A 26,995-nucleotide genomic window follows, 5' to 3' on the forward strand; every position below is an offset into this window, starting at 1 on the left:
ATTGGATGTGTTGTTTTATAAGGACAGAAGTTTTGCACCTTTTAATGCAGTGTATTCTGTGAATGTGCATCGTATACTTTAATGGAAAAATTCTAATTGCTTTAAGTAACATAAGCTTAGGTGATAATTGTTATTTGCTCAGGAAACTTTGCAAATTGTAAAGTTCTCATCAGTTTCAATTCCAGTTTTGAAGCTCTCCGCATTAAGCAACTGGCTTTTATTTAAGGTTGTTTTCCAATGTTTGTAAAGAGTAATGTTTGTAAAGAGTAATATTTGCACTGGCTGACATACTACTATTATAATCTATATCATTTTTAAAAACTTGCACATCCTTCCTGTCAACTTTTCCATTATTAATTCCTGTGATTGCATTTATATTGAAAACTACCAATGTTAGCTTGGCAGGCATAGGTTTATACCATCCCACCATTGAAGAAGTTACAATATCTGCATTCACATGATGATGTAATTGTAGCGCGTGATGTTTATATAGACAGTTTCCATTTTAAATATGTGCACAGGAGTTTATGACAGAAACATAAAAACACGGAATGAATATTACACTTTAAAATGGCATCTGAATTACATCTGCACTCCGTGGTCCAATTATGACCGATTTGTTAATCCCTCTTCTTGTGAAGCTTTAGGCTGCAACTCAGGATGTGCAAACCAAAGAAGAGTCTATGTTATTATAGCTAAAAGCTGAGAGGAGTCCGGGATGATCAAAAACCATTTGACCCATCAAAGATTCACGACAGAAGTGCTTCAATTGTGACATGTAATTGTATTTTAAATAACTTCTATTTTGTCCCTATTCCCTTGCTTGGTAGATTATTCCAAACATTTATTGCTCTTATGAAAAGAGCCCCTATATCTCTTAAATTTCACCAAAGTGAGACTCAGTTGAACTGGTCAGATATCAAATTAGGCTGTTTAATCTATCTGAAGTAGTGATGAGTATGCTTTTTTTAGCAGGAGTGGGATGATAAAACTCCAAAGATCGTTATAATGATCTTGGAGAAACCAATTGAAGCTGTAAACGCCCAACAGCAGGAATATGTTCATGCACCTGAATGAAAATTGCATGACCTGTATGAAAGACTAAAAGGATACTGTACACTCGGGTTCAATAACATTAGTTTGGAATTCATCTCCTTGATATTATGGAAGTGTCCTTTCAATGGTAAGAGTGTTGTGCAGTGGCTGCCGATGGACTACTATCAACTTAAAAGAACCTCTAGAAGCTCCTCAATATTATGTGTCCCCATAATCACCGTAAACAAATCTCCAGTCCCCCGAGAGTGAACTGCATTATTCAGCGTTTATCACAATTTTTTTGTGAACTGGATAGATGCATGTTAAAATATTCATTAAACAGTTCCAAATGTTTCTTTTGGGGGGGGGGAAGAAGTGCGAATAATCTATTCTATTGTGTATAAACCAAGAGGACAATATATTCTGGGTGCATTTACTCTTCTCAATTATCTTTTTGCATTGCTGTATATTACTGTAGCATGTCACTGTTATGATCTGGCAGGTAGTAATTGATTAACCAAATCCTGATGGGAAATTTGGCAAGCTATCACAACGATTTTCAATGTGTATTTTACTACGAGAAAATACATGGACCGAAGTCAGGGACTATAAATCTTAGTAACACTTTTGGAAATTTTAAATAGTAACTTAAAATATTTATTTACAAAAGAAGAGGAAACTTAAACACACAAGATTATATTTAAATTGAGGTTTACAGAAAATTTCCCCAACAGATTATTTCTTGGTTAGAGTCAAAAATAAACACCCTTTTAGCCAACAGTCCTTACAGAAAATGCATCTGTCAAACAAAGTCCAATAATATTACCACCAGGCACGACCCACTGTTGCTACAGGGAGGATATGTCACAGGACTTCTCTCTCACTCAACAGGAAATCCAAGGATTTAAACAAAATCCTTCTTTCTGGAACAACTTCTCTGGGGTGGTTGAAGGTTGCAGAATGCCCCACTATCAACACCCTTTGAGTTACCATCCAGAAACTGAACTGGACTAGCCATATAAATACTGTGACTACAAGAGCAGGTAAAAGACTAGGAATCCTGTGGTGAGTAACTCACCTTTTGGCTCTCCAAAGCCCGTTCACCATCTACAAGGCACAAGTGCAGCTCCAACAGCAATGAAGAAGCTCGACACCATCCAATACAGTACAGCCCGTTTGATTGGTAGCCCTGCCACAAATAGTCATTCCCATCCCACTAATAAACACTGGCAGCAGTATGCACCATCTACAATATATATATACAATAATAATAATCGCTTATTTTCACAAGTCGGCTTCAATGAAGTTACTGTGAAAAGCCCCTAGTCGCCACATTCTGGCACCTGTTCGGGGAGGCCGGTTCGGGAATTGAACCCGCGCTGCTGGTATTGTTCTGCATTGCAAGCCAGCTATTTAGCCAACTGTGCTAAAAAAAGATACACTATAGGAACTCACCAAGGCTCCTTAGGCAACACTTTCCGAACCCAAGACTGCTACCGTCCAGAAGGACAAGAGCAGCAAATGCCTGGGAACACCACCACCTGGAGGTTCCCCTCCAAGTCACTCACCATCCTGACTTGGAGATATATCACCGTTCCTTCACTGCCGCTGGGTCAGGATCCTGGCACTCCCTCCCTAACAACACTGTGGGTGTATCTGCATCTCGGGGACTAAAGGGGTTCAAAAAGACAGCTCACGACCACCTTCTCAAGGGCAACTAGGGGTGGGCAATAAATGCTGGCCAAACCAACGATGCCCGCTTCCCATAAATGAATAAAAAACAAAAGGGACTCCCTGCGGCCTTCTGATCAGTAACTTCCTCATTTTCTAACTTCTTCTCGTTTTATACCTGATTTATCTTCCACCCACCCCATTCCCACCCAGTTTTCCTATGATTTCTATCTCTAATTTTCTCTTGTTCCCCTAGACCTCCCACTTAGTTTTCTTTAACCATCTGTTGTGATGTTTCTTTCCATTACTTAACTGACATCTGTTACACTATTCCACTCATGCTCCTTTGTGTTTGTGTTTTTTACATTTATTTCCCCTTCCATTTTTCTTAATATGTGATTGTTATTATTAAGCATGTTTTTCAATCCATTGCTGATGTCATCAGTAAGTGCTGTGATGTCATTAGTTGGTGTTACCTGTGTATATTCGTAATTAGTTGTCGTTAATTCTAATTCTATTCTGCCACTATTAATTTGATGTTTAGCTAGTTGCTCCTGTTTTTGAGTCCACACTGTATTTTAAAGAAGATTAACTGATAAGGTGTTTTCGACTGCCTTTTTTTGATCACGTTACCACAGTGGTTGAATATGGCTGTCGGGTTGGCGCAGCGGTTAGCTCTGCTGCCTCACGGGTTAGATCCTGGCCTTGGGTCACTGTCCATGTAGAGTTTGCACATTCACCCCGTGTCTGCGTGGGTCTCACCCCCACAATCCAAAGCTGTGCAGGGTAGGTGGATTGACCATGCTAAATTGCCCCTTAATTGGAAAAAAATGATCTCTGTCAAGACCAGGACCTTTTTTTTCAAAAAGTTGAAAAAAATTCCATTTTTTTTTGCTCAAATAATGAAGCCACAAGATTCCACAGTTTAAAACAGAAAATGTCAGGGGCAGCACGGTGGCGGAGTGGTTAGCACTGCTGACTCACTGCGCCGAGGTCCCAGGTTCGATCCCTGCTCTGGATTACTGTCCATGTGGAGTTTGCACATTCTCCCCACAATCCAAAGATGTGCAGGTTAGGTGGATTGGCCACGATAAATTACCCCTTAATTGGAAAAAAATAATTGGGTACTCTAAATTTTAAAAAAAATAAAACAGAAAATATTTTGTCCATACAAGAGTCAAACAAAGCAAAAACTAAGTACTATTTAAGTTAATCACCTATAGTTGAAACCCAAAATCGACATAAGTTAAACATTAATTAACAGGCAAATTGCAGTCAATTATTAAATTAGACATTAAATGGCCACTAAGACAGACCTTTACAAATTGACACAGCATTAAGATATTTAACTCAGTCATAAATTCCTTCAAGTCTGTCAAAGAATTTCAGCTTCTGTTCTAGAATGTAGCCTGATCCCCCAGCCGACAACAATGCACAACAAACCCAAGTTTCATGTGTGCAGTCTTCACCAGAAATGATACAAGTCTGCAAAACCTCTTGAACTGGGTGGATGGCACAGATCCACCAATCAAGTATCCAACACAGCTGAAGCAAATATGTGTTTGGCTACTCTCAGCTCTTTGATCTACCCTCTATTCAACTTGCCTGCACTGCACCACTGCACTCATCAGCCTCTACTGAGCTCTGATATCTCTTTTTTACGTTGTTTCAACCAGAAATTTTTGTTTTCAATTTTAGTTTCCTTAGCAACTAGGGGAGCCAGTTTTCTTTCTCAGTTCCCCCTTTCCCATTGTCCCTTTCTCTCTTTGCAGTCCCCTCTCTTTTAATTAGGCTCTTTCTCAAACAAATTGCAAGCTATGACAGGGTCGATGTGCAAAACACCTGTTTGACTGTTGTATCACAGATGTTGACTAACCTTTTGTGTTTCCAGCTTTCCAGCCATCTGTTACTATATAATACTGTAATACAGTCATTTTATACATTTTCTCTGTATGTCATAAAGAAGGTAGCATGTTCTTTTCGGCCGCCGCGAAACAGTTAGAAAAGTGAGAAATTAAGCGTGGCTGATTTTCTATAACTGGCCTGTGGGGTTGGTTTGGGGGTGGGGGGGGGGAGAAGAGATATTGAAAGTACTTTTTGTTCTAAATCACGTTCCCTTAATCTTTTATGGAAATTGAGCATGTGTGGATATTGGACTGGGACAGGATTGAGCTCGGCTGTGATACTTCTGTTATAGAATAACCTTCCACGAAGTACTATTGTCTAAGGATCTAGAGGAAGAATGGCAATATTGGATTCTGTCTGAGGTGCATGAAATCATGTCATTGGAAGTGAAAGGGAAGAACACAATTAATTAGTCTTTCTTAATAAAAGACCTATTCAGGATACATTTAAAATTGTGTAAAACCATATTAATAAATCTAAAATAGTAAATATCATTTCACCTATTGTTCCCGGGGGAAAGACAGGACAAACGGCTGAAGCGGAGGTGATTGCGAGACGATAATGGCAGCGGAAACCATCCGGGAGAAGCACGCGATAACACCAACACCAGATCCATTCACGTATTGCCCTCTGTAATTGTTCTGCATTTGCTTCCCTGGTGCCCAAATGTATATGACCCCCCCCCCCCGCCCCACAAACAGATGCCTACTTATGAGCTAAAAACAATACTGCCAATTGTACAGAGCTGCTGTTGTTGAGCTAGCACATAATACCCTACTAGTTATTTTATTCTAATGTTTTTTTTGTTATTGTCTGTTTTGTTTTTTGTGCGTGTTCCCTTCTCTTCTATGTGTGTATATATATGTGTATTCTATTTTGTGTACATAACGGTAAATATACTTTGTTCAAAAACCCTATTAAAAAAATCATTTCACACCATCTGCCCAAGTACGTCGAGTCATTCCATTCACTGGATTAATCTACTCTCTTGGAGCTCACCCCAGCTATCTGCTGTCCTATATATAGCAAACTGCTCATTTAGTATTGGTCAGATTAGTGTTGCATGCAATTTTCCACATATACATTTATTTTGGTGCAAACACTAGAACTTGCTATCTGTGAATTGTAGGTGGTATTTACGGCCCGTTAATCATGAGGTAGATAAATCATTCTATTAAAGTGAAAAGATGCCTCTGGTTCCTCTTGATGTTTGGTGATACAGTAAATAGCATGCAACAACATCATCCTTATGATCAGCATGAATAAAACTGAAGCAATGTACCAACCTGCAGGCAAGCCCTGTCTTTTGAGTCCATGTTTCAGTTCATGACCAGAACCTGTCAGCAGTGGATAAGTTCACTTATCTCAGCACACTTTCTTCAGCTGTTTATATTAATGACGAGACACATACAAGAATTTTGGTATACTTCGAACATCAGTCTGGAATGAAGAGGAGTAAGACTGCCTACTAATGTAAAAGTCTATAGAGCAATAGTCCAGCCTGCTCTACTCTATGCATGTGGACTGGACTGCACTGTTGGACTGTGTTCCAACATCAATGAAATGAAAATCGCTTATTGTCGCAAGTAGGCTTCAAATGAAGTTACTGTGAAAAGCCCCTAGTTGCCACATTCCGGCGCCTGTTCGGTGAGGCTGGTACGGGAATTGAACCGTGCTGCTGGCCTGCCTTGGTCTGCTTTAAAAGCCAGCTCTTTAGCCCTGTGCTAAACCAGCAATGCCAAGAAGCTCAACCCCTTTCATTTGACCTGACTTCTGCCCAAGATCAGATGGCCAGACATATATCAGACACTGAGGTGCTAACCCGAGCTCGGATTCCAATCATCCACACCATATTAAGACGGTCACAACTGAGCTGGGCAAGTCATGAGCCTGAATGGCTGACACTCGCATACCAAAGCAAATCTTCTGTGGAAAACACAAATCTGGGGTGCGCTCTCACAGTTGATGGAAGGAGTTCCAAGAATACTGAAGGCTTCAGTTACAAGTTTTAATATTGACTTCAAGCCCTGGAAGCAGCTTGCCCCAGAATCACTGGACTTGGCGCAACCAAATAAAAAAATGTGGCTTCCTTCGAAGGCAAAATCATATCCGGAGCAGAGAGAATATGCAAAGCGAAAAAAATCCCAGGCCGGCAATTTATCCAAAACTCAACTGTCTGGTATCCTCTACTGTTTACAGCAGAACCTTCTGACACAGATCAGTCTTAGCAGCCCATCAGAACCCAACAAACCCCCCAGATGATGAACATGGTCATGAAGGGCGAGCAAGTGCATGAAAAGCTTGTTCCATTGTTTACATTGTGCATGTTACAGAATATTGTGGTAAAGCATACCGTGTTCAAGTAACTTGTGTAAACATTTTCTTCTATCTTCTAATTTCTCTTCTTGTTCTTGTGATGATCCTGAGTCAGTAACTGCTTGTCACCAATTTGCCAATCAGTGGAAACAAATTTGCCCTTTCAAAATATTTCACCTGTAAACCTCATAGATTCTCCATGAACATTTTTTGTCCCACTGAAATAGCCTCAGTAATTTCAGTTTTTCTTCACAACTATAACCATTTGCTTCTGGTTTGCTTCACTGTTGGGAAACTTCACTGGGTCTTCTCCGTGGCTCACATATCCCCCCCTAAAATATTGTTTGTCCAAAACCTGCATGTAATTCCCCTTGTTATGTGTAGCATTCCATTTGTAAATCCCAGAATCCAACTTACTTTTTAGGGCCTTTTCTATCTGCATTCTCCAATGTAAAAAGACCTGTGTGTCTGCATCCTTCGATAAAAATGTTCTCCCATTCATTTGGGAATCGCTGTGTAGATAATTATATTTTCTATAAAACAAAAGGGGTGGAGTTTTTTTTGGATCCCGGATTATATTACACTATAAAGAAGTGTTGGTGTTGAATCAGGGTCTCACAGGTTGTGAGTACAGGACCAGAGGTTAACATTTGGCAAATACTGAGTAGAATCAGTTAATACGTTGCAATTTCACAGTGGAGAATATAAAACATACTTCATTGTCCATTAACTCCATCAAAAAGAAGCTGGATGAATATCTTCCTAAAACTTGGGTTTGGAGATCTACCGGGGGGCATGGGATAGTGAAATGGTCAACACTATAGCAGTATCATTTGCGGAGAACCCAAAGCAGCTTGCCAAGATGGTTGAGAAGTTGGAAGCGTTGTGGGCAGAGTCGTCTTCTGGTAATTTCTTCCCTCAATAGATTGAATGGATTACGGCTTTTTTCATCATGTGCAGCATATAAATGCAGTAAGAAGTCTTACAACACCAGGTGTTGTAAGACTTCTTACTGTGCTCACCCCAGTCCAACGCCGGCATCTCCACATCATGGCTAGCATATAAATGAGCAGTCAATGATTATGTAAATATGCTATCCTGCAGTCAGATCCCAAACTCAAAATGTTACCATGTGCTAACGATTGTAACTTAGAAATTGAGCTGTCTCTTTAACATACAAAGTAATTTAACAGAAACATGCTAGGAGTTCGCTCTAATATCACAGTGTAATTTATAGGCTCAGATTTCATTAAACAGTGCTGGCAGAAATGATGGCAATTCTAAGGTCCATTAGTCAGATTTGGTATGCTGTTCCATAAACTACTTCTGAAGCATTGCTATAATTAACATTGACCACTGCTGCCTCACGGCACCGAGGTCCCAGGTTCGATCCCGGCTCTGGGTCACTGTCCGTGTGGAGTTTGCACATTCTCCCCGTGTCTGCGTGGGTTTCGCCCCCCCAACCCAAAGATGTGCAGGGAGGTGGATTGGCCACGCTAAATTGCCCCTTAATTGGAAAAAATCAATTGGGTACTCTGAAATTTTTTTTAAAAATTAACATTGACTAGCAGATTTCCCAGCAGCCAATCCCCCTGCATCCATATTATTCTTGGTTGAAAGCGAAGGGTGTTTCATTCCAGGAGCATTTCCATGGATAATGTTGTTCCTGTCTTAGCTTTATGTTTCACCAGGCACACTTGAATTATGTGGATGGGCATCATCTTAACATCTTCTCCTCTCCTCCAGCCACATTATTTCCAACTGCTCCACTCCTCTCCCTTAAACTCCTCTGTTGTGGGGATCCATGCTTGTAAACATCAACCAGGGCTGACATCTTTGTCATCTAAGAGTCTAATTAAGTTTGTGTATGTGGTGGCTGCTTCATGTAGTATATAGTAACTTAAGAGTTAAAGAATGAGCCATTGACCAACTCTTTTATTTAAAAGAAAAGTGGCTCTGAAGAAGAATCAAAGACAGACTCAAAACATTAACCCTGTTTTTCTTTCCCGACAGATGCTGCAGACCTGCTGAGTTTTTCCAGTGATTTCTATTTTTATATCATTGACAAACCAATTTAACACATTCCTTAGCAGCCAACGTGCCTGTTTATCCCAATATGAGAAGTTGAAATAAATATATATGCGCACCCTCAGTCAAAAATCTTACTGAACAAAGCTGTTCCTGCATATAGGTTTTTAGTGTCAAAAGTACAATTTTGAGAATCCTCTGAAATTTGATTGATCAATTTCATGGGAATACTTATGACCCTATAATGATATCTCCATTACTGCAGTGGTGATTTGATATTCAATACAACCTCATGTTGGCACTTTAAAATTGGTTGTATACATCAGATTTACTGAGTTCACTGAACACTCCCGTCATATTATACTGAGCGGACTCTTTCCGCAGTGAGAGCAACGGTCAGCATTATTTTGGATTAGCTTAGTATCTTGAATATTCGGTGTTTCTGGTTGTTTATTTGAAATCTTTGGTCTCTTGCAATTCCAAGTGCTGCATATGTCTTTTTATTATTCAGATTTGTTTGTATCAGCTTTGCTCGTGCCGATATTGTTTTCAGCGCTTGTCAAGATTAGTTCAGGCTAATGTTACTTGTCTATTCAGTTTAAATTATATTGTGAGTCTAGCACATCCCTAATCTTGGTTTGTGTATGTGGTACATTAGAAGTGTAAATTAAGAGTTGTTATGCAACGTGTGATACGACATTTCCATTAAATTGCACAATATTTTGTGACATCAAACATCAAATAAAAGATGTTTTGAATATGGACTTATTTCTTGTTTTTTAGTGTGTGATGCCATGGTTATGGTTAATTGCTGTTTAAACAGTGAATTCAAGAATTTTTAGGAACAGAGATAGTCTGAAATGTCAGACTGTTTTTCAGGGTGCCAGCTTCATTTAGCTAGATTCGCAATATATTCCTCTAGAAATTAATTTGCCACTTGATGCCAATTAATTTGCTTACTTCCATAACCTCTGTCAACTTTTCCAAAAATCAAAAGTTAAGTCATTGTTCATACTCAGCAATATTAACAACAACTTGCATTAATATAGCCTTTAATGTAGCAAAACATTCCAAGGTAGTTCACAGGAGAATTGTCAAACAATAATTGTCACTGAGACAGATGAGGAGATACTAGTATGGATTGACAAAAGCTTGTACAAAGAGGTGGGTTTTAAGGAGCTTCTTAAAAGAGGGAACAGTGAAGATATTTGGGGAGATAATTCCAGAGTTAAGAGGCTAGGTGGCAATGAAAATTAGGAATGTTCAAGAGGACAAAATTCTTAAACTTTGTGGGTTTTTGGGGGTAGCACAGTTGCTTCACAGCTCCAGGATCCCAGTTTCGATTCCCGACTTGGGTCACTGTTTGTGTGGCGTCTGCACGTTTTTCCCGTGTCTGCTCCGGGTTTCCTCCGGGTGCTCAGGTTTCCTCCCACAGTGCAAAGATGTGCAGGTTAGGTGGATAGACCATGATAAATTGCCCTTAGTGTTCAAGAAGGTTAGGTGGGGTTACTGGGTTACAGGAAGATTAGGTGGGGTGACTGGGTTACGGGAATAGGGTGGAGGCATGGGCTTAAATGGGGTGCTCTTTCCAAGGGCCGGTGCAGATTTGATGGGCCGAATGGCCTCCTTCTGCACTGTAAATTCTATGATTCTTTGACTCTATGTATGATAAACCCTTTTTCAAATAGGTTAGTAATAATTGATCCTGCCATCTACATTATATACAGTACTCATATGTAAATACAACAGATAAAGCATGTTTTAATAATGATTTTAAGACATTTACTTACTATTTATTTACTTGTATGCCATGGATGTGCCTGCTTCTCATTGGAGAGTCTGTCTCTTTTTAGTGTGATCTCCACTTTCTGACCACAACTCGTGAAGCTACTGAGTATTTTTTTCTCGAAGGCTAAGTTCTCTTTATAGATGACCAGCAGCAGCTCACTTTATTTCACGCTAAAGTACCCAGATGAAAGATGTCATGTTAAACTCTCAGCTTACCATTTAACTCGAGACTAGTCAAAAACCCTGATCAGTAAATTCTTTAGGCATTTTATATTTTCAGATCATATTTTCTTATTGGCTCAGCTGCAGCAGCAAAATATTTTGTTTTGTTTTAGTTTCTGCTGCTCATGTGAACAGGATAGGTATTATAGGTAAAAACCTTAAAATTTGTACATCCATATATTTTCATTGGTTTATTGACAAGAACATTGTGCAACAATTGGATAGGGATCATGTCACTCATTAGTACCATCTTTGTGAGTGCTGTAAATATTTCTGTGCCGGTGCAGTCCATGCTGGAAGTGAGAAAATGCTTGTGGGAGCAATGGTTTGCTCACGATTATCAGCAATAACCCATAGGCCTGTAAACCAGCCACTAACAACTGAGACGATATTCATCAATCGTCATAGGATGTCTCTAGCTCTAATTTCACAGTAACCCTGAAAAGTCTCTACAGACTTCAGTTTGAGAATCGCTGAATTAGAACAGTGGGATGATGGGAGGTTAAAGGTAGGGAGGGGCAAGGCCATGAAAGGGATTTGCTAAACAAGGTTGCGAATTTTAAAATTGAAATGTTGCCAAACCAAGAACCAATTTAGGTCACCCAAGCACAGGAATGATGGTTGAACAGGAATTTTAAATATATATATTTTATCCCAAACACCCTCCGGGGGGGGGAATCCACATAGCACCAACGAAACATAATACGTAGTTTGTTCATTTTCCCCCCCTTTAACCGCCCCACAGCAACAAACAAAACATGGACTGAAATAGCCTCGAAAGAGAAAATACTGGAAAACCTCAGCAAGTTTGGCAGCATCTGCAGGGAGAGAAAAGAGCTAACGTTTCGAGTCCGATGACTCTTTGTCAAAGGACTCGAAACGTTAGCTCTTTTCTCTCCCTACAGATGCTGCAAGACCTGCTGAGATTTTCCAGTATTTTTCTCTTCCGTTTCAGATACCAGTATCCGCAGTAATTTGCTTTTGTACACAGAAACAGCCTCCACCGTAGAAAGAACCCTGACCCCGACCCCCTAAGGGCAAACTTATTTTCTCCAACCTGAGACACCCATTTAAGTCCCCCAACTACACACCGACCCCTGGTGGTGCAGCCAACCTCCAATTTATCAGTCTGCCGCTGGGCAGTTAGAGAGGTGAAGGCCTACCACATCAGCCTGCAAACCCGATGCTGCGTCCAGCCAAATTGAGGTCTGCGCACGGAGCTGATTTGGGTGCCATGCACCAGTCCCTCGCTGGTGGCGATAATGAGGTTTGCACCCTGTGCCGGTGGCATGCAAAACTGACATTTGCATGCATTTAAATGTGATTAGCAGGAGCCCACCAAGTGTTGGCACTCCTTGGAAGTGATGCTCACTGCAGAGGAAACAGGAATCTGCAGAGCTCACCCCATCCAGAGGACAGCTGCACCGCAGTCTCCCTGGTTCTCTGACCCTCTGAGGGCAGAGGACACACCTGTGGTCCCCAACCCTCCGAATCAGCAGCCGTCGCCTCCTGGTGAGACTGGCAGTGCTGACTGCCTCTGCCACCACCTTCCAGCATTGTTCAGGAGGGTAGGCTTGAGTCTGTGGCCCACCCTGGGGAAGAGGGTGTCCCTCTGCTCCCCACCAGCATGGATCCACCTCAGACTCCCAACCTCAAGGGGTTGGTCTTCTCTGAGCCATCTGGGTGGCTGTAGTCTGTAGCACGTGGATCGCTTACAAACTGCCCCAATAGTCAGGCTCTCTCTCTCTCTCTCTCTCTCTCTCTCTCTCTCTCTCTCTCTCTCTCTCTCTCTCTCTCTCTCTCTCTCTCTCTCTCTCTCTCTCTCTCTCTCCTCCTCCGCCCCCCCCCAAAAAAAACAGGACTCTTCCCCCCCCCCCCAACAACAGGACACTAGTTTCTGTACGGTAGAAGGTGAAATGACGACCAGGAAAGCATTGGACTAATGTTGTCCAGAGATACCAGGCATGCTGAGTGTTTCAGCAGCCAATAAATTGAGATAGAGTGGAGTCAGGAGATGTTATGGAGGTAGTAGTCAGTGTTTTTTGTGATGGGGCATTTATGCGTTTGGAAGCTCGTCTCGGAATGAAATATTGCAAACTGTCTGGTTCAGCCCTGGGTAGTTGACGGGGAGAGAGATTGAATTGGTGGTTAGGGAACAGTTTGCGGTGGGTTCTGAGCACAATGGCCTCAGTCTTCCCAATATTTAGGGAATTTCTGTGGATCCAGTACTGGATGTCATATGAGTAGAGTGATAAATGAGACAATTGAGGGGTTGAGAGAGGTGGTGGTGAGCAGAGCTAGGTGAATTATCATTTGACATTTAATAAGATTACACTACTCCTCTGTCCAAAGGTGGCTTGAATGCCTAACATCAAAATGATCACAAACAAGGCATCCTGAGCATGGGAATGGGGTTAGTGTATTGAGGAGGATAGAAAATTAGTTGGAAGAGAGGAAAGAAAGAATCTGAATAAACGGCTCATTTTCCAAATGACAGGCAGTGACTGGTGGGGTACTGCAGGGATCAGTGCTAGGACCCCAACTAGTCACAATATATGTTAATGATTTAGATGAGGGAACTAAATGTACTGGTTGGGATTCTCCGATTTCCGACGCCGAAATCTCAGTCGGCCGGAGAATCCCCGTTTGCTATGAAATCTGGGGGGCAGCAATGCTCCGCCCCCTCAAAAGCGGCATAGTCTAGGATTACGCCGCACACTGTATCGATGGCCCAATGCCCCTCCCCCCCCAAAGGGGCTGGGGGCACTGTCGGGAGGTGGTCTCGGGGGTCGCGAGCCTGGCCAAAGGGAGGACACTACTTGGCAGGCCGTGTCCACGCGGCCACGCCATATTGCAAGGCTCAGCCGCTGCAGGCCACCACCGTACGCATGTGTGGCCACGGACCCGGAAATTCTCCGGCTCTATTGCCAGCTAGAGCCAGGTGCTCTATGCTGCCTGCCAGCTAACCCTTCACCAAACGGAGGATCAGTGGCCCTTTTGTGCTGATATTTTGGTCATAAAACGCCACCGTTCCCACGCTGGTGTCAAGATATAGCCTGAAAATCGGAGAATCCAGCACAATATTTCCAACTTTGCAGATGACACAACATTAGGTGGGAGGGTGAGTTGTGAGGAGGATGCAGAGATGCTTCAGTGTGATTTGGACAAGTTGAGAGAATGGACACATGCATGACAGATGCAGTATAATGTGGATGAATTTGAGATTATCCACTTTGGTAGCAAAAACAGGAAGGCAGATTATTATCTGAATGGTTATTGATTGAGAGAGAGGAATCTATGATGGGACTTCGGTGTCCTTGTCCACCAGTTGCTGAAAGTAAGCATGCAGGTGCAGTAGGCGGTAAAGAAGGCAAATGGAATGTCACCCTTCATAGCGAGAGGATTCGAGTGCAGGAACAGGTATGTCTTGCTGCAATTATACAGGGACTTGGTGAGACCACACTTAGAATATTGTGCGCAGTTTTGGTCTCTTTATCTGAGAAAGGATGTTCTTACCATGGAGGGAGAGCAGTGAAGGATTACCAGACGGATTCTTGGGATGGCAGGACTGATATATGAGGAGAGATTGAGTTGGTTAGGATTATATTCGCTGGAGTTTGGAAGAATGAGGGGACATCTCATAACCTATGAAATTATAACAGGACTGGACAGGATAGATGCAGGAAGGATGTTCCAGATGGCGGTGCAGTCCAGAACCAGGTCACAGACATGAAGATACGTGGTAAACTGTTTAGGACTGGGATAAGGAGAAATGTCTTCACCCAGAGAGTGGTGAGCCTATGGAATTCGCTACACAGACAGTAGTTGAGGCCAAAGCATTGTATGTTTTCAAGACGGAGTTAAATATAGCTCTTGGGACTAAAGGGATCAAAGGTTATTGGAGAGGGGGAGAAGAGTGAGAACAGGTTACTGAGTTGGATAATCATAATGAATGACAAAGCAGGCTCAAGGGCTGAATTGTCTACTCTTCCTATTTTCTATGTTTCTGTCCAACTCAGTTTCCCAAAGGGTCTGTAATTTCAGTTCCGCCAAAATCACTGATCCTGCGATATTGCTACATAGTACTCATAATGTGTACGAAATCCAATCGTTGTGTTGAGCCCTTACTGAAGGTCCCTTGAGATTTTCCTCTTCGCAACACTGACGCCTTGATTTCAGAAAGGTTGAGTTGGATTTAGCCTTAATTGGAACAATAATATACTGTGCGTTGAAATAGGAATACACGACCACCTGCCTTATGCTTCGTTGCTTGTTTTTGTTTTCAATTTGCCCATATTTTTCAGTGCGATAAATAAAGGCCCCCACAAAATTGGCTCTTTTTCTTGTATGTTGAAAGAATATGTTGTTCTTGTATCAGAGAATCAGCCTCTGGCTGAAAAAATAGAATTGATTAAGTGCAGAGTGCTCCTGTTAAGGATGTAAGTAGGCAGTACTTAATGGGGAATCAATGCTGCTATTTCAATTTCATGGGACTGAGGATAGATCAATAAGTCATAAAATTTCAAAATCTGGAGTGAATTATATGGTGATCTCACCAGTAGAAATATAAAGGGTGCTTCCAGATTCATTATCACTTTTTTTAATGGTATACCTTTAAAATTTTGAAATGTGATGGAACATTGAAGTACTGGAAGCATGACAAATGGGCAATATCTAAAAGCTAGTATTAATAGTGTCATTGAAGGCGCTCCAAGATTGGCTTACCATCTTAAGATTGAGGGGGCAACAAGGTCTAGCTTGAAGGGAAGCAATTGAATAAAAATTCGCCCCTTTGTGGTGTTTTTACAAAATATTTATTGTCTTTTCAAGTTAAATGATTCTAATTGCTTCATCTCTTTTTATCTTCAAATAGAAACCTTGGAAAATCAGGACTTAGGGTGTCCTGCCTTGGCCTTGGTAAGTAAATGTTGTTGCCCTCATACGTAAACTTATTACAATTTGATTACTCATACATTCCCATCTTATAGCTGATACTTCATTCTCAGAACCTCCGTGGCATAGAAATATTGTAGTTCATAAAAGCCAGAAGTGAAAAAAATCCCATTTAGTTCTGTACACATTGAACTGTCCCATCACACATTTTAAATAACTCCAGTGCCTACACTATTCTAATTACTGTTTTCCTCCACCTCCCCACCCCCTTGTAGTTACCTAAATTTGCTTATTGTTAATTTACCTTTATGCACACTGGTCCTATTTTCTTGATTTTCTTTGCATTAACTGTCTGGGTTTGTCTTATCTGTGCCATTTAATATTTAATAAACTTTGGCCAGATTGGAAAATAGTAAATTGTGTTGTTTAATGGCTTGCCAATGCTGAGCCCTTAAATTATTCAAAATTAGATTGCCATTTTATTGATTTGGCTTGTGGCACAGACAGTGATAGAATGGCATACTTTTGTCAAAATGCTAAGTAAATAAATAATATTACTCAGCTGTCCAATGATCTTAACATAATGGATGCTCAACAAGAAAGACCTTTTCTTATAGATTTTTGTTACTGTAAACGATTGAACCTGCAACTGAATCTCTTATTCACAACTGTAATGAATATTGTTTGTTTTGTTTAAGCATTTGGGTTTCTTGGGTCGCTTATCAGCTAAAAGCAGATAATACAGCTCTTTAACCGTTATCTTTCCAACAGGAACATGGGTTACCTTTGGAGGTCAGATCACTGATGAGGTATGCCTCTTTCTTGTCTTTAAATTTGAAATGACATGAATTAGGTTTTGTCACCATATGTCGCTGAACAGAGGAAAGTGAATATGTTGGAGCAGTCATGAAATGACTATAATCTCATTAACTGCTTCAGATGATCTCATATCCCAATAAAGTTTAAGTTTTGTAAGTTATCTGAATTGCATTTGCTAGTTTGTCTATTAAAAATGCTGATGTAGCTTGGCATTTGTGCAAGACATCAACTTGGTGTCACTAAGAATAATGCCTAGATATATCCATACCAGTGTACTAACTGAAATTGGCATTAACTCAGCAACTTGCCTCTGAGAAGCCAAAGGACATTTTGGGAAAGCAATGTACCCCTCCTCCCCACCCTTGCCTGCAGCATTGGAATGTGCTTTTGATGTTCCAGTACTGTAACAATTCCTTAATGCACTGAAAGGGAAGTCACCTTTTGCATCATGCCTTTGTTGTGTCTGAACCGAATTAGAATTGTGTTTATTGCTGACAGTAAAAAAAAATCAATTTTCAATCACTGTGCCTTTTATAATAGCCATGTGACCCAAAATATGCAAATGGCTGATTATGCAAACATAGAACAGTACAGCACAGAACAGGCCCTTCGGCACTCGATGTTGTGCCGAGCAATGATCACCCCACTTAAACCCACATACCCCTAACCCAACAATCCCCCCCATTAACCTTTACACTACGGGCAATTTAGCATGGCCAATCCACCTAACCCGCACATCTTTGGACTGTGGGAGGAAACCGGAGCACCCGGAGTAAACCCACGCACACACGGGGAGGACGTGCAGACTCCACACAGACAGTGACCCAGCCGGGAATCGAACCTGGGACCCTGGAGCTGTGAAGCATTGATGCTAACCACCATGCTACCGGCAATACAAATAGTGTAAAGATTCACTCAAAGAGGCATTACCAGTTCTTGACTCCATCTTTGCCAAAGTGCTTAGCATACTATTTGAATGTGCGGTGCCACATCCCCCTCCCGCATAGTCCTTGACTCTCTTGTCAAACAAAATTCTGTCCAGCTTGATTTGGCACCTTATCAAATGCCTTTTGGAAATACAAGTACACCATATCCACAGTTTCCCTTTATCCACCTTGCCAGCTACTTCCTCAAAAGAAACCTCTAATAAATTAGTTAAACTTAATTTCCCTTTAACAAAACCACGCTGACTCTGCCTGATCCCATTATGATTTTCTAATTACGCTCCTTACTTCCTTAATAATGGAAGCTAGCAATTTTCCTATGTCAGGCTAACTGGCCTATTGTTTCCTGTTTTTAGTCTCCCTCCTTTCTTGAATAAAGGTGTTACATTTGCCATTTTCCAATCTGCCGGGACTCTTCCAGGATTTTGCATGGTTATAAACAATGCCACTACTCTCTCTGCAACCACTTCTTTTAAGACCGTAAGATGCGGACCATCAGGTCCTGGGGATTTATCGAACTTTAGGTCTAATAGTTTTTTCAGCACTTTTTCCTTGGTGATGGTAATTGTTTTAAGTTCTTTCCTCGCTTTCATTTCTTGCTTTTCATATACTTTTGGGAAGTTTTCTTGCTCCATGTCTTTTGCAGTGAAGGCAGACACCAAATACTGGTTCAGTTTTGCCATTTCTTTATTTTCCATTTTAATTCCCCAGACACACACTAGAGGACCAACATTTGCTTTAATTACAATTTCTTATTAAAGACATATAGGTACTCCTTACTACATGTTTTTATATTTCGAGCTTGCTTTTTCTCATACTTTATTTTCTGCCTTTTTTAAGTCATTTCTTTGTTGGTTCTTAACATCTTTCCAACCTTCTGACCTACCATTAATCTTTACCGATTTTGTAACAGTATTTCTTTCAATTTGATATTCAACTTCCTTATTTAGCCACGGATGATGCAATAGGTGATGAACTTCAGGAAAACTACTTTGAAAATTTGATTATAAACTGGATTAATTAGTACAAGGACCATTGGTGGTTATACATGTTAGATTTAACAGCTTAATACAGAGATAGCTAGAGGTACTCAACAAAAATACTTCCCCAAAAACTAAAGGGCAAGTTACTTTTCAAGTCCATTTTACATTAAGAAGTCTTACAACACCAGGTTAAAGTCCAACTTGTTTGTTTCAAACACTATCTTTCGGAGCACTGCTCCTTCCTCAGGTGAATCTCAGGTCCAGCGCCGGCATCTCCACATCAAGTCCTTTTTAGTCCTTGGTAAAAGTTGAGTTCTTGAATAGAATGTTCGATGTAACCAAGTAGATGGGTTCCTACTTGTTCCATGTCCATGGATGTTTCCAACGGGGCACCATGCAGATGAGATAGAACAGGCAAAGGAAGGATCCTTAGGCGACATTGGAAGTGATAGTATAGGAGTGAGGGGAAAGCTATTGTTCAAGATACTTTGGCTGCATTGAAATGGTAAGAGTGGAACTATTCAAGGTTAGTAGGGGAAATCACATGGTTGAGTGTGACATTGCATTCGGTTTCAGCTGTCACTTGCCACAAAAACAGTTTTTTGAAAAGAATAAAAAGACCAACCGTTCATGGAGGCTACAAAAATATACATTAAAAACAAGGTTTATTTTATTTCAAACTTGCCTGCTATGAGATACCTTTCTTTACTGTTGTCATTACATTGGGGCGGACCAAGAAATAAACCACAAACTTAGTTATGTTACTGAATTACACATGACAGACTGCCTCGTTGCATCCATCCCTGGTTAGGAGTCTACTAGACAGAGAATATAAAAGTGGCTGACAAATTATAGATTCCGGGGATTAGGGAATTGTCGTATGAGGAGAGAGCAAGTAGATTTGGCATTTACTCCCTAAAGTTTAATAGAATGATGTGATCTCATTGAAATGCACAAAATTCTTAAGGGCCTAAATGAGAACTGCAGGAGGAGGTTTTTCCCCTGACTAGGAAGACTAGTCCCAAGGGACATAGTACAAGAATAAGAGGTCGGCAATCTGTGACTGAGATAAGGAAAAGTTTCTTTACTAAGGGTTGGGAATCTTTGGAATTCTCTACTGCAGAGAGCTGTGGATACTCAGTTGAGAGTGTTTTCAAAATAGAGTTTGACAGAATTTTGGATGCTAATGAAATCGAGAGGTATGAGGGTAGTGTAGGAAGGTGCAGTTGAGATAGACCAGCCATGATCTTAGTGAGTAAAGGAACAGGCCCGAAGGTCTTTATGGCCTTCTTTCCTGTTTTATATGTTCTTATGTTCTCATTGTGAATTTTTCCCCAAACCACACATGCAACTCACTCTCTCTCCCTCTGGTACCTGCACTTGACGGAGGTTACAGGGAAGAGGAAGATTTTATTTTAAGATGCACACCAATTGTAGCTGCTGTGTGCTCAACATGTAAGTGATGTTAATTGGGTTCTTTACATCAGATGTTTCCCTTTTGTTTCAGATGGCAGAACAGTTGATGACTTTAGCCTATGAAAATGGAATAAACCTCTTTGATACGGCAGAAGTTTATGCAGCTGGCAAGTAAGTATATTGGCCTTTTCGGGCAGAGCAGAATACAGCATGAAGTACTGATCAAGTAGATCACTTTTTTACATTCATTACATGCAAGCTGGTATTTTCATGGTTGTAAATTGTTGTACACCTGCTTTGAGTGATGATGGAAAATAGCACCAATTCATATATTTCCCATGGTTGAGCTTCTTATGGTTGGTATTTAGTGTTCTGGCCTTTGTGTGAAGTGCAACAGTTTACATTGTATTAGTTTATTTTTTTTACAAACATTGAAATGGTATCACTGAATTCACCTGAGTTTGCTAGCAAGTTTATTTTCTCTTAATTTAAAGTACCCAATCCTTTTTTTTCCAATTGAGGGGCAATTTTTAGCATGGCCTGCACAACTTTGGGTTGTGCAGGTGAGATCCACGCAGACACTGGGAGAATGTGCAAACTCCATACGGGCAGTGACCCGGTGCGTAGATTGAACCCGGGTCCTCGGCACCGTGAGGCAACAGTGCTAACCACTGCACCACTGTGCAACCTTTTCGGAATGCCACTGTTTATTCGTTGTTGTGGTTTCGCTATTTAGTAGATAAGAGTTTGTGGGAATCTCGTTCATTCATTCATGCACATCACTAATTAGATGACGAGGCATTTTGCTATTTGGCACACTCCGAAAAATGGATATTTCGAGTATTTATGTCGTTCATTGACATGGCCTACCACCCACAGTTGCCACACCCGGGCCGGGGTGGCACCCCACTGACTGCCCACCGTGACCCGTGGTTGCACAGAGTGACACCGGCCGTACGGGTGCCCCACACCCCCACCATCCCCACATTCCATCCCCACCCCACCAGCTCTTTCCTTTCTCCCCCCCCCCAACCCACCACCAGCCGTCAGTGGGGCAGCACGCGGCCCACCCAAGGGCAACACCAACAGCCACAACAGGAGGGCATTGTACGGGGGCTGCGGAGTATACCGCTGGCATGGGTAGCGCCAGGAATGGTGGCCTTCGGGGCAGCACGGTGGCGCAGTGAGTAGCACTGCTGCCTCACGGCGCCGAGGTCCCAGGTTTGATCCCGGCTCTGGGTCACTGTCCGTGTGGAGTTTGCACATTCTCCCTGTGTTTGCGTGGGTTTCGCCCCCACAACCCAAAAATGCGCAGGCTAGGTGGATTGACCATGCTAAATTGCCCCTTAATTGGAAAAATGAATTGGGTACTCTAAATTTATTTTTTTTTTAATTTAAAAAAAAAAGGAATGGCGGCCTTCATCCTAATCTCCGTAGCCCTTGGGGGTTGCACTGAGGCTGCACGAGGTGGACCTGCTCGAGATGGAGCAGTGGAGCCTACCCCAGAGGAACAGGCCCGCTGACCAACAAGTCGAGGAGAAAGAAGTGGTAAGGAGGCGCCGCATCAGGCCTCGTGTACCGGCAGCACCTGTCACTCGAGGACCTGCCGGTTCGGGTATGCAGCCGAAGACTCCCGCTGAGCACGGGGACAGTGCGACATATCTGCCAGATCATGGTGCACCTGGCACCACAGGAGTATGGGGGAGGAAATCCACTCCCAGTGGCTATCAAGGTGACGGTCAGCCTCAACCTTTACGCCATGGGGTCCTTCCAGGTACCAAGTGGGGAACTGTCCAGAATCTCTCAGACCTCGGTGCACAGGTGCTTCCGTGCCAACACGGAGGCCCTATATGACCTGTCGGCATATTACATCAAATTCAGTGTGGACCAGGCCCACCAGGATGCCTGGGAAGATGGTTCGCCATCATCGCTGAGATGCCTGGGTCCAGAGGATGATTGACAGGATGCATGTCTCCCTTCGAGCACCGGCTCATAACGGGCCAGTCTTGACAAACTGAAAGGGATATCACTCGATAACCTTGCATCTGGTGTGTGACTGTGAGATGCACATAGTGCAAGTCTGCACCTGAAACCCGGGCAGTGTGCACGACGCCTTCATCCGGGCACACTTGACGGTTCCTGACCTCTTTGGGATGCACCCAGGTGAGGGGTTGGCTCCTGGGCAACAGGGGTTATCTGCTGCAGACATGGCTGATGGCACCCATCCGGAGGCCACAAACCGATGCGGAGACCAGCTACAATGACACCCCTGCTGCAACCAGGGAAGGGCGTGATCAAGCTGTGCTTCAGCATCCTGAAGATGCAGTTCAGGTGCCTGGACTGCTCTGGAGGTGCCCTCCAGTATAGCACTAGGAGGGTATCCCATATCATGGTGGCCTACTGCATTCTCCACAACATTGTGCAGCAGAGGGGCGAAGTGCTGGGGGATGAGGATGAGCGCCAGGCCTCGACGGCGAGGAGGATGCGGGGGAGGCAGAATATGGGCAGTTCATTGGGCCCAGGCAGGCACAGGAGGCCTCACAACATGTGCACCAAAGCCGATCCATATGTGACACACTAATCGCCTCCAGGTTCACCGACTAGGGGGCCTGCCTAGTGGCACAGACATCCCATCCCATCCCACCCCCACACCCCATCCGGCTGACCACCCCGTCCCATGAATACGCTCTCTCTGCCCCCTTGCCCCTTTGCAACCCCCTCCGTGATTCCTACCTGCCTCACTACCTGGGATGGCAATATTAGCAGTCCGGTCCACGGGATGGAGGATGATGGCAACCTGCTCTGTGATGAGTTCTGGTGCTCCACATCGTATGACAATGTCTGACTCTTGTCCACGATAGCAGTTTCCACCGTCCACCTGGGTGATCGCTGCATGCTAGCTGGCCATTCCATCACACGGTCTCACCGATCCTGTTCCCGATGGTGGGAGATATAGGGTGGAGAGGGATGGAGGTGGGGCACTGGAGTGGTGAGCGCTGGCTGAACTGGGGTCTCTGGGCCAATCCCACCCACACCGTCTGCCCATCTGCCCCGTACCCAACACCCCCTCTGCAGCCAGCCAAGCCCATCCATCACACTTGTCTACCAGAGCACAGAGGCTGGTTGAAATGTTGTGAACAGGTGTTTATTGTGCAACGGTGAACATACTTATTTTAATTTAGGGGCAATTTAGAATAGCCAATCCACCTGCCCTGCACATCTTTGGATTGTGGGGGTGAGACCCACGCAGACACTGGGAGAATGTGCAAACTCCACACGGGCAGGGATCGAACGCGGGTCCTTGACGGTGTGAGGCAGCAGTGCTAACCACTGCGCTACCGTGCTGCCCTGTACGGTGTGCTGTATCTGTGCCAACCTAACTGGTGTCTTAACCTTCGGGCCTTACCGGCCCTAACGCTATGCTTGGCTGGATCCCCAGGTAGTACATCAGGAGTGAAGTCGGCCTGCTGTGATTCCCACCCTGTGACCTGGATCCCCTTTGACATCCGTCTACTGGGGTAACCGGGCCTGGATGGGCCTGGTTGTTGTTGTGTCTCGCTGGTGGCATGATGCTGCCCTGTTCTGCCTGCTGCCCATTGTAGATGCTAGAGACCGAGGGGGCAGCAGAGTGGAGGAGTCCAAGATGCTGTGGTTTTCCGGCACCTCCCCTGCAGGAGTCACCGGCATGTGCGCCATCACCTCCTCCCCCCTTGGGGTTCACCATGGCCCCCGGGCTACTCCACGGGACGGGGGTGCGAACGAAGCTAACCCCTTAGGCTCCTCCGCCACCAGGGGCCTGCTCCCATCTCGACCAGGGTCTCAATGCTTGTGGCCATGGAGCACATGGAATAGGCCACCTCCCTGTGGGACTGTGCCACATCAGCCAGTGATTGTACAGACTCCCTCTGGGTCAGTGCAACATTGGCCAATGCCCAGACAATACCGCTGACACCCTCAGCCATGAACTGCTGTGACTGGGCAAAGTTCTGGAGCACCACTGCAATATCCAGGTGGCCCTGGTACATGTTGCCTGTGACAGGCCAGCCCTGAACTGGGCCTTGCCAACTGCCCGCACAGAGTGCCCCAGGCCTTAGGACATTCTGACTCGTGGCGGATGCCTTCATCCCCAAGGCCTACACTGTGAACACCACCCGTGCGTTGTTGGCCAGGGTGGCACGCATGTTCGGCACCACCATCTGCCCCTGCAGACGGTTGGACTCCTCCAGATGCACCTACAGACGTTGGATGGTTGCTGAGACCCCCTCATGCAGTCCCTGGCTCTGTGATTGCCTCTCCTCTATCGATGGAACAACCCTATTCATGAAACCTGTCTGGACGGCAGCTAGTCCCTGGGCCGGGCCACCCTCCGACCCTTCTTCGGGCATTCCCGTCTCCATCTGCTGTACTGCACCATGTGTATGGTGCAAACCAGATAATGCCCCACGAGCCCCTTCACTAATGTGCCCAACCAAGATGAGTGTCTCTGGGATGGTGGAGGATGCTAGAGACAGCTGTGTTGGGAAGTCAGTGTTGTCCCTGGACTGGTGCTCTGGGGTGTCTTGGGCTACGGTCCGAGAGCCATGTTTGGACCTAAAAAGTGCCAAGTCTACCCCGAGTCACCTTGGAATCACCTTATATTGTATTGTTATAAATGGCAACATTTTCAGTAAAAATATTGTTCAAAAACATGAATTTCAGTATGGACAGAAACCCTAACTCGCTGAGCAAACAAAAAGGAGCAGTAAGTTGAGACAAGTACTAGAGTGTGATAGAGTGAGTGTGCGTTTCGAGCTCATTCCCAGGCTCAGGTGATCACTCAGTCACGGTTCACCCACTCAGAGTGCACATGCACAATGTGTGGGTGAGGGTAAGTGAGAACCCTGATACTGGGAGAGCCAGACTCATGCACACATTTTGCCTCTGCCCCTCCCCCTGCCCCCAGGTCCTTTCACCATGTTCGCTCACCCACCTCATGCCCCCTCACCAGCCTCACATTTGCTCTGATCAGGACACATGGAAAAGAAACTGCCTGTGATTGGAGGAAGAGCTCCATGTGGATTCTTCCATTTTAACACCAGTTTGTCAGCATGTTGAAAACAGGTTCAGTGTGTCGAATGGAGGGTCTTCTTCGGCCCTGGGCTACACATTGGACAAACCAGACTTGCTTGTAGCAGGAGGTGCTATGTTACACCACATCAGTAGAATGCTGATTCAACATGATATAAGCAAGAACTGGGTGAATTTTTATTAAAATTATGTCTTACTAGGTGAACCATCATTTGTTTGATAGTGAACTGTTGGTATTGTTCGGATACCAAACCAGACCCCCATTTTTTGTGTTATTCGTTCATGGGACGTGGGCGTCGCAGGCTGGGCCAGCATTTATTGCCCATCCCTAATTCCCCTTGATGGGGCAGGTAAGAGTCAACCACATTCCTGGGGGTCTGGAGTCGCGTGTAGGCCAGACCAGGTAAGGATGGCACATTTCCTCCCCTAAAGGACATTAATGAACTAGATGGGTTTTTACAACAATCGACAATGGTTCATAGTCATCATTAGATTTTTAATTAAATAACATATTACAGTTCAAATGCCACTCATAAATAAAGTTAGCAATCAGCAATCTAGGTTACATGTTGCTCTCTGCAGATCTTTAGAGAGAGTTCCTTTCGGAGCAACCTGAAAATTGTTCTGTCTGGTCAGACCAGGCAGCACGGTAGCACAGTGGTTAGCACTATGGCTTCACAGCGCTAGGGTCCCAGGTTCGATTCCTGGCTTGTTAGGTGAATGGGACATTCTGAATTCTCCCTCTGTGTACCCAAACAGGTGCCGGAATCTGGCATCTAAGGGCTTTTCACAGTAACTTCATTGCAGTGTTAATGTAAGCGTACTTGTGACAATAAAGGTTATTATTATTATTAGACTCAAATCCTATGGCAAAACTGTCAAAACCACAGATGGTTTCTAATGCCAAACTACATTGCTATCTCCTGAAATTAAATCACCTCTGCTCTGTGGTAACCATATGTTATCAGGTTATTGTCACCATTCCTCTGTTGCCCTATTTGCTGTGCACTTGGGAAATTCAGCTGGAGCATAAACTATGCTTGCACAATGTGACCTATTTTCATGGTTACTCTTGTACCAGCATAGAGGCAAAGTAGTTGCATGTCTGTTCATTTACCTCAAATTTGCCAGATTCAATTATTAATCATTGCTGAATTAGTTCCTTTCTGCTGTGGCATCAATGAGGCACTGACCAGAAATGGATTTTGTTCCAAAATCAGCCAGAATTTCTGCATCAAAATATGGCCCTAAATTTCACATGAGGACTTGTGTCTAGCTTGACTGTGATGTCCCCATGATTGACTAGCCTTTTGCTCAGTTTAGGAACACATGGGCAAAGCACCTAAATATATCCCGACAATCCAGGACAGGAATTAAAGAGTTATTTTCCAACAACATTCTTGTATTATGTTAGTTCAATCCTCATAGATATCCTAACTTAACTGCTGTAAATATATTTTAATCAATAAAACAAATTTTTCTAACTTAGTCATCTAAAATAGATACCCTATGTACCAAAAAACCTCTTTAGTATAATATTCACAGCTCAGCGGTAAAATAAATGATGTCAGTATAAAATACAGACCATCTCTACTACTTCTCCTTTAAAACGCTCCTTAAAACCAACCCCTTTGACAAAACTTTTAGGCACCTGTCCTAATCTCTCCTTAAGGGACTCGGTGTCCTATTTTGTTTGATAATCATTCCTGTAAAGTGTTTTGTGATGTTTTTGGACATTAAAGGCACCATAAATTCTAAGTGTACATTGACATCGCCATTAGCCGACTTATAATAATAATCTTTAATGTCACAAGTAGGTTAACAGTAACACTGCAATGAAGTTACTGTGAAAAGCCCCTAGTCGCCACATTCCAGCGCCTGTTTGGGTACAATGAGGGAGAATTCAGA

The 26,995-nt window shown here is 43.4% G+C and overlaps 1 protein-coding gene across 19 annotated transcripts in view; it reads left to right on the plus strand.

Moving 5' to 3' along the window:
- Positions 1–26,995, plus strand: part of kcnab2a (potassium voltage-gated channel, shaker-related subfamily, beta member 2 a) — a 307,091-nt gene that overhangs the window by 211,376 nt on the left and 68,720 nt on the right. For all 19 annotated transcript variants that reach the window (XM_038773836.1, XM_038773842.1, XM_038773828.1 and 16 more), the window contains 3 exons: positions 15,839–15,882; positions 16,630–16,667; positions 20,112–20,191. In XM_038773836.1, the coding sequence (XP_038629764.1) occupies positions 15,839–15,882; positions 16,630–16,667; positions 20,112–20,191 (162 nt within the window). The remainder of the gene's footprint in view (positions 1–15,838; positions 15,883–16,629; positions 16,668–20,111; positions 20,192–26,995) is intronic.

Source organism: Scyliorhinus canicula, chromosome 16, assembly GCF_902713615.1.
Source record: "Scyliorhinus canicula chromosome 16, sScyCan1.1, whole genome shotgun sequence".
Classification (NCBI taxonomy): domain Eukaryota; kingdom Metazoa; phylum Chordata; class Chondrichthyes; order Carcharhiniformes; family Scyliorhinidae; genus Scyliorhinus; species Scyliorhinus canicula.